Source organism: Gadus macrocephalus, chromosome 13, assembly GCF_031168955.1.
Source record: "Gadus macrocephalus chromosome 13, ASM3116895v1".
NCBI lineage: Eukaryota > Metazoa > Chordata > Actinopteri > Gadiformes > Gadidae > Gadus > Gadus macrocephalus.
In genome coordinates, this window is record NC_082394.1 from 4,570,899 (window position 1) to 4,585,459 (window position 14,561).

At 50.5% G+C, this 14,561-nt stretch overlaps 1 protein-coding gene across 1 annotated transcript in view; it reads left to right on the plus strand.

Annotated features, from left to right (window-relative positions):
* Positions 1 to 14,561, plus strand: part of itpr1a (inositol 1,4,5-trisphosphate receptor, type 1a) — a 72,695-nt gene that overhangs the window by 13,335 nt on the left and 44,799 nt on the right. Inside the window, exons 7-24 of the mRNA XM_060069922.1 lie at positions 232 to 330; positions 909 to 992; positions 1,126 to 1,272; positions 1,707 to 1,802; positions 1,886 to 1,930; positions 2,929 to 3,083; positions 4,980 to 5,079; positions 5,731 to 5,891; positions 6,014 to 6,155; positions 6,373 to 6,531; positions 7,754 to 7,926; positions 8,813 to 8,932; positions 9,948 to 10,142; positions 11,339 to 11,590; positions 12,261 to 12,402; positions 12,607 to 12,760; positions 13,284 to 13,474; positions 14,175 to 14,310. Of these exons, the coding sequence (XP_059925905.1) occupies positions 232 to 330; positions 909 to 992; positions 1,126 to 1,272; positions 1,707 to 1,802; positions 1,886 to 1,930; positions 2,929 to 3,083; positions 4,980 to 5,079; positions 5,731 to 5,891; positions 6,014 to 6,155; positions 6,373 to 6,531; positions 7,754 to 7,926; positions 8,813 to 8,932; positions 9,948 to 10,142; positions 11,339 to 11,590; positions 12,261 to 12,402; positions 12,607 to 12,760; positions 13,284 to 13,474; positions 14,175 to 14,310 (2,551 nt within the window). The remainder of the gene's footprint in view (positions 1 to 231; positions 331 to 908; positions 993 to 1,125; positions 1,273 to 1,706; positions 1,803 to 1,885; positions 1,931 to 2,928; positions 3,084 to 4,979; positions 5,080 to 5,730; positions 5,892 to 6,013; positions 6,156 to 6,372; positions 6,532 to 7,753; positions 7,927 to 8,812; positions 8,933 to 9,947; positions 10,143 to 11,338; positions 11,591 to 12,260; positions 12,403 to 12,606; positions 12,761 to 13,283; positions 13,475 to 14,174; positions 14,311 to 14,561) is intronic.

Here is a 14,561-nt window from a genome sequence, read left to right on the forward strand (position 1 = left end):
CCCCAGAGAGCAGGTCTCCAACGCAGCCTGGCAGCGACCGTGGAGGATAGCTAGTTCTCCTCCTCCAGATTATAGGCCTAGTACCCTGCAGGTGGTTTGAATGTAAACTGGACCGTCTCCTACGTACAACAAATAAAATCCTCGAAAGATACGCACCTCTGGACACTTTGGGCTGATGATCATCTTCAGTGATACTAACTAGAGTGTTTCTGTCCCCCGGTCCGCTGGCAGGTGGTGATCGGGGACAAGGTGGTGCTGAACCCGGTCAACGCCGGCCAGCCGCTGCACGCCAGCACCCACCAGCTGGTGGACAACCCGGGATGCAACGAGGTGCGTCTCCGCAGCCCTCCTTGTTTGATCCGAGCGTGTGGGCGTCGGAGAGCGAGGAGACTATTCCTGGCCCTCAATCTGTCGGTTGCGGCGCCGTTTCATCGTGAACCGGCCCTCTCTTCTTATTCCTCAGTTGATAACCGACGTCCTCGCAGCAGTAGTGGCGGCATGTGGCTCAGGAGGGAGAGCGGGTTGGCTGGCAATTCAGAGTTTCCGATTTAATACACCTTATGTACAAGTGCAAGAGTACAATTGTTAGACTTGGTTCCTCCAACAGTCACATAGCAGCACCTCTCCCTAACTTCTCCCTAACGAGCTGGCTGTCGCCGTGCGTGGCTGGCACCGCCGTCGGTGTGTGAATGGGTCCATGAATGGGTGAATGTTAGGCAGCGTTGTACAGCGCTTTCAGTGGGCACTGGTTAGAAACGCGCTTTATAATTACAGCCATTTACCATTTAACATTTACTCCTGCCCGGTCTTTACGTCACCTTCACACCCGCGGACCGCTTGTCCTCGTTCCCCCGGCGAGATGCTCTCTGGGCCTCCTGTGTGTGACGGACTCCTCCGTCCTGTTTCAGGTGAACTCCGTCAACTGCAACACCAGCTGGAAGATCGTCCTGTTCATGAAGTGGGGCGACAACCAGGAGGTGGTACTGAAAGGGGTACGTCTCCCTCCCCGCATCGCGGCTGTCCCTCCTGTGGTTCCCAGTACAACCGGTACACCCGTCTCTTAACATGCAGCACAAACCACCGGAACATTCCGGTAACCAAGTGGTTCTGTTGCGGCGTTGCCAGGGCGACGTGGTGCGGCTGTTCCACGCCGAGCAGGAGAAGTTCCTGACGTGCGACGACCACCGGAAGAAGCAGTACGTGTTCCTGCGGACCACCGGGAGGCAGTCGGCCACCTCGGCCACCAGCAGCAAGGCATTGTGGGAGGTGGAGGTGAGGAACAGGGTTGAACAACAAAAACCTAAAATGCACTCTGATCGCTTTGTGAGATTTATGACACATAATCAGTAGCGTAGATATGGGAGGTCTGAAACAATGCTCGGCTCTTGCTTTATTATGATACTAATAATTAATAAATAACTTAGCATTGTGTATCCTCGCTATCTTTCTACCTTGCAACTGTAAGTGCTTGGCACTTGGTTTTATGAACATCCTTACTGTACCGACAGCGAGATATTGTTGTTTCTCTTTCTTCAGACAAATGTAAATGTGATAATTTATCAATTTATATTTTTAAGTTAGCGTTTTTCTTGGTTGCTGGCTCTCTGTCTCTCCCCCGGTTCACTACTTACGCCCGGTTTTAAGGGCTCTTAGCGTGTCTAAAACGTCTTTAAGTCTCTTTAACTACGGGGTCGTGCTGTCCTCAGGTGGTCCAACACGACCCATGCCGTGGCGGGGCCGGCTACTGGAACAGTTTGTTCCGGTTCAAACACCTGGCGACCGGACACTACCTGGCAGCAGAGGTGAGTTCACACTGAGCACCTCTTCACAGCCCCGGTGTCACACCACACCTGTCCCTCACCCTCCTTCTCTTATCTGTCTCCAGGTGAACCCGGACTACGAAGAGGAATGCCTCGAGTCACGCCAAGCTGTATGTACACTCTCTGTTGATTCATGATCTCAGTTTCGGTTGATTCATGCTTCATTCAATGTGGGGTAGTAACGGTTCTCCACCAGAAGGTGGCACTGTTGATCTAAAGCTGTGGTCTGCGGCTCTCTGGCCAGTAGATGGTAGCCTTTAACTGATTATATACTATATAGTAAACACACAAGGCTTTGTGTTTGTTTGAAATGTTTCATTCTGCGTTCTTGCTAAATGTCTGAAAAGGGACAAAACAGAAAACCAAGCAATAGAAATACTCAAAGAACTTGTGCAGCGATGAATATAAGATAAGATAAGAAAATAAGATTCATTACTATGCATTCATAAAGAGATGGATACATGATGTCGAATATGTGATGACATGTGATATTTCACGCAATTGGCAATGTTCCCATGTGACTGGGGACACGCCAGTATTTTGGTATTTCTTGTAATGTGAGCCAAAATGTAGTTTTTTTTGTACATTTTTTAACTGCTGCTTTATTCTAGTCCATCACAGCGGTTTGGCTCTGGAAATGCCCTTGGCACATGACGCTATAAATACTACAACTCTCCCTCATCCAGCGACGGCTAATTGAATCACGACCGTGATGAATTATAGGCAGGCGCTCCATTAGAGGGGCGGAAGTCCTATGAAATTAGATGTTTAATTCTCTCCCTGTGTGTTCATGCGTGAACAAGTGAGAGCAGTCGGTCCGCAAGGCCGGGGGTCTTCCCCAGACGTTCTCTAAGATAGAGCGATGGACTAGACCTGTCTCGGGTCCTGAGAGCAGGACCTGTCTAGACCAGTCTCGGGTCCTGGTCCTGCGGGCAGGACCTGTCTCAGGTTTGGTCCTGGGAGAAGGACCGGTCTAGTCCCGTCTCTGGTCCTGGTCCTGAGAGCAGGACCTAGTCCTGGTCCTGAGGTCTAGACCTGTCTCTGGTCCTGGTCCTGAGAGCAGGACCTGTGTAGACCAGGTCCTGAGAGCCTTGTGCCTCCCCTCCAGCTGGACTCTGAGCAGGACGTTCTGCGGGCGCGTCTGAGGAACATCCAGGACAAGGTCATGTACACGCTGGTGTCGGTGCCAGACGGGAACGACATCTCGTCCATCTTCGAGCTGGACCCCACCACCCTGAGGGGGGGGGACTCCCTGGTGCCCAGGTACGGCTCCCGGGACGGGAAAGGGGTCTAATCAGGTCCCATCCTCAAGTGCCCTCATGGGAAATGATTCAGGCTTTGTTTGGGGGAAAGTCCTCCTTCCTCTTTCAGACTCATGCATGCATACCGATGGTGATCTCCACGCGCACACTGCACACGCACATAGCACACGCACACTGCACACGCACACAGCCCACGCGCGCTGCCCACGTGCACTGCACAAGAGCACAGCACCGCATACCTCACACGCATACGGCACACTCGTGCTGAGGCTGCGGTATGCGTGTAGAATCGAACATAAAGGAAACCTTTTGAATCCATTCCCAGTAAAACCCGGCGTCTTTAATGGGGCGCAGACCTGTTGGCATCCCAGCCATAGCAGCTGCACCGCAGCACAGAACGAGATTACTGCTGTTATTCATTCATTCATTCATTCATTCATTCATTCATTCATTCACACTCGCCCTCACTGTGGGTCTCAGTGGTTGATGTAAAAGGTGTTAAAAGTAAATAAAAAGGCAGGTAAACTCGGAGTAGATATTTGAGATTTTGTATTTCTTGTTTCTTGCTTGTAAAATATTTTTTTTTACCAGAGGTTCCTTTTAATAAATGGATTGGTATGGATTAAGTTAACAGTTGATTTGATTACAAAGGCGTTTTAAAACCTAATGAGATTCTCAGAAGGCCCTCTTCTGGGAGTCTGGGTGGATCAACGTTGTTGAGGCGGTCATAAAGGCGATCGCACCATGTGATCGCCCTGACGACCAAGCGGAACCAGAGGTTGCGTGGGCGACAAGGTCGATGTGGCCGTGGCGGAGTTTCCCTATTAGGGATAGAATGTGAAAGAAAACAGAAGAAAGAGACAATGTTCCACTTTCTTAAAGACATGAAGGCCCTATACTCTAGTGTCTAGCTACGTTCAGAAGGCCTGCCTTCAGGGGGTTTAGATTGAGCGGAGCATGGCAATTATTTTGAATATCTTGATTGGCTAAGTGTGTAACAACAGATGAAAGACCTCCCAGATAATAGGAAAATTAAATCATTCAAAGAGGGTAATCTCTGACAGGCAGCCATTATCAAACTTCCTCCAATCCATTTTGATTTGAAGTCTGAAGGATGGTGCTTAGTGCTGGAGGTTTTGAGTCCTGCTCCCCTTCCCTCATCTCCTTTACCTGCAGGGCTCTGATGGAGTAGAGCCGAGGAAGGCCCTGAGCGTTGGACATGTAACGCTTGAAATTAATTTACTCTTTACTATCGACTCAATTAGCAGACTAAATGACTGAAGGTCTAAAGGGCTGAAGGTCTGAAGGACTAAAGGTCTAAATTACTGAAGGACTGAAGGTCTAAAGGACTGAAGGTCTAAAGGTCTAAATTACCGAAGGACTGAAGGTCTAAAGGACTGAAGTACTGAAGTACTGAAGGTCTAAAGGACTGAAGGTCTAGAAGTCTAAAGGACTGAAGTACTGAAGTACTGAAGGTCTAAAGGACTGAAGGTCTAGAAGTCTAAAGGACTGAAGTACTGAAGTACTGAATTACTGAAGGTCTAAAGGACTGAAGGTCTAGAAGTCTAAAGGACTGAAGTACTGAAGTACTGAATTACTGAAGGTCTAAAGGACTGAAGGTCTAGAAGTCTAAAGGACTGAAGTACTGAAGTACTGAAGTACTGAAGGTCTAAAGGACTGAAGGTCTAGAAGTCTAAAGGACTGAAGTACTGAAGTACTGAAGTACTGAAGGTCTAAAGGACTGAAGGTCTAGAGGTCTAAATTACTGAAGGACTGAAGGTCTAAAGGACTAATCATGAGAGGATGAGCTGGGATGCTTCTACTGGGTAGGTTCTGGTGAGATTAACCATTTAAACGTGTCTGTCTGCCTGCCTGTCTGTGTCCGGCGTCCTCCCAGGAACTCGTACGTGCGGCTCAGACACCTGTGCACCAACACCTGGGTCCACAGCACCAACCAGCCCATCGACAAGGACGAGGAGAAGCCTGTCATGCTGCACGTGAGTCCTCATGTTGAGAACCTCCTCACTGCCACATGTTAGTCCACATGTTGGAGAACCTCCTCACGGTAGAACCACATGTTGAGAACCTCCTCACTGTAGAGCCACATGTGAGTCCACATGTTAGAGAACCTCCTCACTGTAGAACCACATGTTGAGAACCTCCTCACTGTTGGAGGATAACCTCCTCACTGTTTAACAACATGTAGAGAACCTCCTCACTGTAGAACAACATGTTGAGAATCTCCTCACTGTATAACAATATGTTGAGAACCTCCTCACTGTATAACAACATGTTGAGTACCTCCTAACTGTAGAACAACATGTTGAGATCCTCCTCACTGTAGAACATGTTGAGAACCTCCTCACTGTATAACATGTTGGAGAACCTCCTAAACTGTAGAACATGTTGGGAACCTCCTCACTGTGTAACAACATATTGGAGAACCTCCTAAACTGTAGAACATGTTGAGAACCTCCTCACTTGAGAGCAACAAGTGAGTACATTATGTTGTAGTTCTGTCTCAATAGTACAACATGTGAGTACTGCATTTTGTAGATCCTCCTCATTGTATTTGCTGATGGCGGTCAGATATAAATAGCTGATGAATGCAGTGCATTGATTCTGTGTTTCTATTTGTGTTTTTCCAGATCGGCACCTCGACCCTGAAGGAGGACAAGGAGGCCTTCGCCATTGTCCCCGTGTCCCCAGCAGAGGTCCGCGACCTGGACTTCGCCAACGATGCAAGTAAAGTTCTGGCTTCCATCGCTGGCAAGCTGGAGAAAGGAACCATCACGCAGAACGAGCGGAGGTACACACACGCAGCTCTGCACCAAAGCTCACCACTTCTGCACACAAAGGTTAAAGCGAGGTATGATATGATGAAGGGAAGCTGTAAGACTGAAACAAGTGTGAATGCGCTCGTCCATCCAGAGCCGTGACCAAGCTCCTGGAAGACCTGGTGTTCTTTGTGGTGGACATCCCCAACAACGGACAGGACGTCCTGGAGATCATGGTCAACAAGCCCAACCGAGAGCGACAGAAGCTCATGAGGGAGCAGAACATCCTGAAGCAGGTAGGAGCCTTGGCTCATGTTGTTGTCCGTCATTCTCCTCAAACACCTTCTAAAACAAATTAATGATCTGTCCTGAGACATCTGTCAGAAAGCTGTCCCCTTCAGGCCGACGTAGCTCCGGCTTGCGGTGACCTGGTTATCATGCGTGTCCCTGGTCATGCGTGTTTCTTGTCATGTCTGTCCCTGGGGTGACCCCCGTCATGCGTGTTGTGTGCAGATCTTCAAGCTCCTTCAGGCCCCGTTTACGGACAGCGGCGACGGGCCCATGCTGCGGCTGGAGGAGCTGGCCGACCAGCGCCACGCGCCCTTCCGCCACATCTGCCGCCTGTGCTACCGCGTGCTGCGCCACTCGCAACAGGACTACCGCAAGAACCAGGTCTGTAGAACCAGGACGTTAGAACCAGGGCTGTAGTACCATGTCTGTAGAACCAGGACGTTAGAACCAGGGCTGTAGTACCAGGACGTTAGAACCAGGTCTGTAGAACCAGGACGTTAGAACCAGGGCTGTAGTACCATGTCTGTAGAACCAGGTCTGGAGAACCAGGTCTGTAGAACCAGGTCTGTAGAACCAGGACGTTAGAACCAGGACGTTAGAACCAGGTCTGTAGAACCAGGTCTGTAGAACCAGGTCTGTAGAACCAGGACGTTAGAACCAGGTCTGTAGAACCAGGACGTTAGAACCAGGTCTGTAGAACCAGGTCTGTAGAACCAGGATGTTAGAACCAGGGCTGTAGAACCAGGACGTTAGAACCAGGTCTGGAGAACCAGGACGTTAGAACCAGGGCTGTAGAACCAGGACGTTAGAACCAGGTCTGTAGGACCAGGACGTTAGAACCAGGGCTGTAGTACCATGTCTGTAGAACCAGGTCTGGAGAACCAGGTCTGTAGAACCAGGTCTGTAGAACCAGGTCTGTAGAACCAGGACGTTAGAACCAAGTCTGTAGAACCATGTCTGTAGAACCAGGTCTGTAGAACCAGGTCTGTAGAACCAGGACGTTAGAACCAGGTCTGTAGAACCAGACCTGGTTCTCATGTTGACCCTAACCAGATCTAATCTGTCCAAGGTTAGATCTGATGTCAAGTGTGGGGTTGTTTAGGATGATCCACACAGATTGTGTTTTGCACGTTAATATATTTGAGGACGCTGATCCGTGGTAGAAGGCCTTTCAGTTTTCATTCAGAATAACCGGGGTACTAGAAAGGTCTGAAACTGTGCATCATTCGTCGCTGTGACGCGACGAATGATGAAGCTCTAAACTCATTGAAACTTATTGAGATTCCTCCTCAATCACAAATATGCAAAGTAGTCCAAGTAGCTTATGGGGAAGAATAATCGGGTAAAAAAATAAATACAATTCTGTCCTTCTCTGTAAAAGTGCAACAACATGTTTGCTTTATTTATCCCCACAGACAACCACAAGGTCATACACACGGGATTCAAGCGCGCGGCTCCCTTGTGATTAAGCTGCGTGTGTTGTGTGTGTGTGTGTGTGTGTGTGTGTGTGTGTGTGTGTGTGTGTGTGTGTGTGTGTGTGTGTGTGTGTGTGTGTGTGTGTGTGTGTGTGTGTGTGTGTGTGTGTGTGTGTGTGTGTGTACAGGAGTACATCGCCAAGCAGTTCCGCTTCATGCAGAAGCAGATCGGCTACGACGTGCTGGCCGAGGACACCATCACCGCCCTGCTGCACAACAACCGCAAGCTGCTGGAGAAACACATCACTGCCGCCGAGATAGACACCTTCGTCAGCCTGGTCCGCAAGAACCGCGAGCCCAGGTGCTGCCCGGGGGTCCACTGGTGACCGGGGGGGGGGGGGTCCTCCTGGTGACCAGGGTCCTGACTGGTGGTTGGGGGTCCTATTGGGGACTGGGAGTCCTATTGATGACCTTGGGGTGCTATTGGTGACCTTGGGGTGCTACTGGTGACTGGGGGTCCTATTGGTTACCTGGGGGTCCTATTGGTTACCTGGGGGGTCCTACTGGTGACTGGGGGGGGCTAATGGTGACAGGGGGTCCTGGTTACCACACTAAGGATTTAATGTGCTCACCTATTGATGAGCACATTAACAAAGGCTGTAGATTAACACGTGTGTGTGTGTGTGTGTGTGTGTGTGCGTGTGCGTGTGCGTGTGCGCGTGCGGTAACTACACATTTGATATTGCGTACGTTGACCACAAACCACACGCCTCAGTGTGTCCGGTCCTTTAAAACCGTCCACGTTATACATGTGAACGTGTCTCCCCTCAGACTCTGTGGCGGTAAGCGCTCAGTGTCTGAGGTCAAGACCAGAAGGAGATCAAAGCCAGCAGGAGATCAAAGCCAGATGGAGGCGCGTGATGGCCTGATTCTGTGACGTGTACAGCGGTCTCTCCTGCAGGACGGCTAATGGCTGCCTGGTGGTCTCAGGAATGTCCGGTCGCCAACCAGGAAGCGCAGTCAGAACATAGAAAGCTGCCATTGTTGGGACTTCCATGAAACTGTTTCTCTGGATGTGATAATTAGAGTCTGGTGGTTTTTAAGGAGGGTTTCTCACTCTGTGTGTGTGTGTGTGTGTGTGTGTGTGTGTGTGTGTGTGTGTGTGTGTGTGTGTGTGTGTGTGTGTGTGTGTGTGTGTGTGTGTGTGTGTGTGTGTGTGTGTGTGTGTGTGTGTGTGTGTGTCCCAGGTTCCTGGACTACCTCTCGGACCTGTGCGTCTCCATGAACAAGTCCATCCCGGTGACCCAGGAGTTGATCTGCAACGCAGTGCTGGACCCGACCAACGGGGACATCCTCATCGAGACCAAGTACGGCTCCCCCACTTCCTCCCGCATCCTCCCCCCTCTTCCTCACTCCTTCCTGGCAGACCCGGTCTGGTCGTCAACTCTCGGTTCCTCCTTCTGAGAAGCTCAGATTCTGAGGACCGTGTCACAGGAAGGTCGAAACAAACCAGATTCGTTTTCCACCCTTGTTGACATGGAATGTGCGATGTAGACGTTTCTTTATCAAGTTTAAGAACCAAAACAAAGTACTGACGGCTTGGAGAGCTGGACATAAGTGTCTCTTCTAGAATCAGTTCAATATGATACATATTCCATCCAATGTATGATTAACTACCCAGTTTAAACCTACTTAATTTGACCTAATACGAGGTGCTAGATGCATCCTGATCAGCATGAGGTTACAGCTGGAGCCAAAGCCAGTGTGGAACAGTAGCAATACAAAATGAACCGGTTTAAACACGTAATGGCACCAGCTGTCTTTGAGGTCCAGAGGTCAGAGAACTGTTCCTAACCCCACTCTGTGTGGTCAGGAGAGCGGTTCCTAACCCGGCTCTGTGGGTTCTAGTGAGCGGTTCCTAACCCGGCTCTGTGGGTTCTAGTGAGCGGTTCCTAACCCGGCTCTGTGGGTTCTAGTGAGCGGTTCCTAACCCGGCCCTGTGGGTTCTAGTGAGCGGTTCCTAACCCGGCTCTGTGGGTTCTAGTGAGCGGTTCCTAACATGGCCCTGTCGGTTCTAATGAGCGGTTCCTAACCCGGCTCTGTGGGTTCTAGTGAGCGGTTCCTAACCCGGCTCTGTGGGTTCTAGTGAGCGGTTCCTAACCCGGCTCTGTGGGTTCTAGTGAGCGGTTCCTAACCTGGCTCTGTGGGTTCTAGTGAGCGGTTCCTAACCCGGCTCTGTGGGTTCTAGTGAGCGGTTCCTAACCCGGCCCTGTGGGTTCTAGTGAGCGGCTCCTAACCCGGCCCTGTGGGTTCTAGTGAGCGGTTCCTAACCCGGCCCTGTGGGTTCTAGTGAGCGGTTCCTGACCCGGCTCCCCCCTGCAGACTGGTGCTGTCCCGGTTCGAGATCGAGGGGGCGTCGATCGGGGAGAGCTCGGTGGAGTCGGAGGAGGACGAGGAGGAGGTGTGGCTCTTCTGGAAGGACCGCAACAAGGAGGTGCGCAGCAAGAGCATCCGGGAGCTGGCCCAGGACGCCAAGGAGGACCAGAAGGAGGACCAGGAGGTGATCAGCTACTACAGGTGACCTCCCCGCGCTCCTTCTGCTGCTGCAGTGAGCAGAAGGCTTCACACACGCGTTCACCCTGAACCTGGTGGCGTCGGAAGCTGTGGTGAGCAGAAGGCTTCACACACGCGTTCACCCTGAACCTGGTGGGGTCGGAAGCTGTGGTGAGCAGAAGGCTTCACACACGCGTTCACCCTGAACCTGGTGGCGTCTGAAGCTGTGGTGAGCAGAAGGCTTCACAAACATGTTCCACCAATACCCTGGTGGGTGGCTGGAGCTGTGGCCAACGTTTTACACCCGTGTCCACTAGGGATGCAAATTATCGAGTAATTCATTAATCGATAGTTGTTTCATCTTATCGATCGATGATCGATTAATTGATAAGCGGCAATTCTTCTGAGAAGCTGAATTTCCTTCTGAATGTGACACATTTAGGTGGTAATTCAACGAAGTCGTTTAGTTGAGGTACTTTAAAATACTTCCACATATTGTGCATTTGGCGTCTTTGTCGTCATTAACCAACTTAAAGTGGCTCCATACTGCACTCCGTTTTGCCCTCTTCATCGTGTCAGTGTCCCGCTTTTCGTTTGTCTTGTCCTGCTTCGCTTGTGTTCCCGCTTGTGTTCCCGCTTGTGTTCCCGCGTGTGCGTCAAGTACGTCTGGCGTCAAGCGCGCCCTCACGTGGACGGTTGGGGAATTACGGGTAAAAAATGCGATTAATTGCAAGTAATTTATTTTAATCGAGTAATCTCTTATCGACCATTAATCGATAATCGATTAATTGTTTGCATCCCTAGTGTCCACCATTACCATGGTGGTGTCTGAGGCTGTGGTGAACAGAGCGCCTGACACGTGTTCCCCATTACCCTGGGGTGACTGGAGGTGTGGTGAACATTTTACACACGTGTTCACTACTTTCCCGGTCTCAGGTACCAGCTGAACCTGTGTTGTGTTGTGGTCCTCAGGTACCAGTTGAACCAGTGTTGTGTTGTGGTCCTCAGGTACCAGTTGAACCAGTGTTGTGTTGTGGTCCTCAGGTACCAGTTGAACCAGTGTTGTGTTGTGGTCCTCAGGTACCAGTTGAACCTGTGTTGTGTTGTGTTCCTCAGGTACCAGCTGAACCTGTGTTGTGTTGTGGTCCTCAGGTACCAGTTGAACCTGTGTTGTGTTGTGGTCCTCACCAGCTGAACCTGTGTTGGGTTCTGTCCCTCAGGTACCAGTTGAACCTGTTTGCCCGCATGTGTCTGGACCGCCAGTACCTGGCCATCAACAAGATCTCGGGCCAGCTGGACGTGGACCTGATCCTGCGCTGCATGTCCGACGAGGACCTGCCCTACGACCTGCGCGCCTCCTTCTGCCGCATGATGCTGCACATGCACGTGGACCGCGACCCCCAGGAGCAGGTCACGCCCGTCAAGTACGCCCGGCTCTGGTCCGAGATCCCCTCGCAGATCGCCATCGATGAGTGAGTGACGCCGCCATCATGTAGCCACAAGCACAGACCTACGGGGTACAGATGATTATATCATGTTCATGTTTCCATAAATACAGACCTACTGGGTACAGATGATTATATCATGTTCATGTAGCCACAAGCACAGACCTACGGGGTACAGATGATTATATCATGTTCATGTAGCCACAAGCACAGACCTACTGGGTACAGATGATTATATCATTTTCATGTGTCCATAAATACAGACCTACTGGGTACAGACGATTATATCATGTTCATGTGTCCATAAATACAGACCTACTGGGTACAGATGATTATATCATGTTAATGTGTCCATAAATACAGAGCTACGGGTTACAGATGATATGTGAGGGGTGGGGGGGGTACAGATGATTATATTACAGTTAATAAAACCATATGACGGGGATGGGGGGGGGGGGGCAGGCTAGTGTAGATGCTGGGGGGTTAGACTTCCAGACTCAAGGTTCTGGGTCTGGTCTCGAAGTCCACAGCCTCCGTGTCTGTGTTCCTCAGCCAGATGATGATCCCACCGCTCCATGCATCTCGCACCACCTTGACTCAGCAGCTAGAGGGGCGACATGGAGGCCCTTGAATTACGCTGTGCCTATTTGAGAGAAAAGGGGGAACTTCATTGGTCCATTCTTTTATCCGTTCGTAGCTATGACAACGACGGCACGTCGAAGGACGAGATCAAGGAGCGCTTCTGCCAGACGATGGAGTTCGTGGAGAACTACCTGAGGGACGTGGTCAGCCAGAGCTTCCCCTTCGCCGACAAGGAGAAGAACAAGCTGACCTTCGAGGTACAGTGTTCCTCTGAGGTTCTCCTGGTGTTCCTCTGACCTTCTCCTGATGTTCCTCTGACCTTCTCCTGGTTTTCCTCTGACCTTCTCCTGGTTTTCCTGGTTTTACCTTCTCTCCCCTGGTCCCGCCCGTCTGCTCAGATGTTCCGTCAGACCCACGTCTGTCTGAGCGGGTCTTGATTCTCTGTGTTCCCTCCTGATCAGGTGGTGAACCTGGCGAGGAACCTGATCTACTTTGGGTTCTACAACTTCAGCGACCTGCTGAGGCTGACCAAGATCCTGCTGGCCATCCTGGACTGCGTCCACACCAACACCTCCTTCCCCTTCAACAAGACGGAGAAGGGTGACGAGGCCAAAGGTGTGTGTGTGTGTGTGTGTGTGTGTGTGTGTGTGTGTGTGTGTGTGTGTGTGTGTGTGTGTGTGTGTGTGTGTGTGTGTGTGTGTGTGTGTGTGTGTGTGTGTGTGTGTGTGTGTGTGTGCGCATTTGTGTGTGTCTCAACCCCTATGAAGGAATATTTGACTTTGTTTTTCTATCTTTTTAACAAATATATTTTTTAATAAGAAAATAAAATGGACATTTATCTTGTGATTTTGTGTTATTTGATATATACAGATAGATAGATAGATTTATTTATACATATAAATAGAGAGGTCTGTCCGTCGTTTGATAACTCCTATCATGAATCAGTGCAGGCAGACCTTCTAATGTAATTGACTCCAACGTCTCCCTTGTAATTAAGCTGTAATGTGTCAGAGTCAGGGGGCAACAGACAGGATCTAAATGACATGTTTGTGTCTGTGTGCACATGTCATGACCTTCCTGAGCGTTTTTGTGTGAGTGTGTGTGCGTGCGCGGACCCTTACTGTGACTGTGTGTGTAGGCAGCAACGTCATGCGCTCCATCCACGGCGTGGGGGAGCTCATGACGCAGGTGGTGCTCAGGGGCGGCGGCTTCATCCCCAGCACGCCGGCCTCCGCCCCCGACGGAGAGACGGCCAAGTCGCAGGTGGAGCCGGAGAAGCAGGACATCCTGGTGATGGACACCAAGCTGAAGATCATCGAGATCCTGCAGGTGAGGCAGGAGAACATACCTTCTGGAGCCCGTCCTCTTGACACCTCGTTAACACCTCGTTAACAGACACCTGTGTACACCTCGTTAACATGCACCTCTGTACATCTCGTTAACATGCACCTCTGTACATCTCGTTAACATGCACCTCTGTACATCGCGTTGACACCTCGTTAACATGCTCCTTTCTAAACCTCGTTAACATGCACCTCTGTACATCTCGTTGACACCTCGTTACCGTGCACCTCTCTACACCTCGTTAACGAAACCAGGCCCATCATAGCCGTGATGCATTGGGGTTCTACAGGTGAAGCAGGAGATGCCATCTTCAGCCCATGCTCCTCTCTACATCCATTGGGGCTCTACAGGAGACACAGCCGAAGATGCTTCCTGGAGAACATGCACCTCTCTGAACCTCGTTAACACCTTGTTACCATGCTCCTCTTAGCACCTCGTTAACGTACTCCCCTTTACACTTTGTTGACATGCACATCATGATCCTGATGCATTGGGTTTCGACAACGTCCCTAGTGTCCAAGACGTTCCACTACAATGTAAAAGAGAAACTAAGAAGAAGGCTGAATGTGAATGTTTGAGCGCCTTGTTAGAGCAGGAGAGGGGTCTAGCCTGGTGGATTCGGACCCCCGTCTCCTAGAGAATGTTATTCTTAAAGAGCCTCCTTCCTCTCCGCTGCCTCCTGCAGTTCATCCTCAACGTGCGTCTGGACTACAGGATCTCCTGCCTGCTCTCCATCTTCAAGCGGGAGTTTGATGAGAGCAACTCCCAGAATGAGCTGTCGGTTGCCGGGGTAACGGCCGAGGGACCCAGCAACATGCCAGGTCAGTGCTGCGGGGGCGGGGCTACACGGGCACTGGCCACTCCCCCTTTGCCCTCGTTGGCAAGACGGCTCCCCTGGCCAAAACAATGCAATTAATGATTGATTAGGTTTAATGAAATAATTGGTCCGAATGCTGTAGTTCCTACTGCTACATATGATTTTGTTTATTAAGATATTGTAAATACATCCGATCAAATTAATTGGTTATGAAAATGGCTGCCATTTCCGTCCCAGAGGAACGAAGTGATGAAC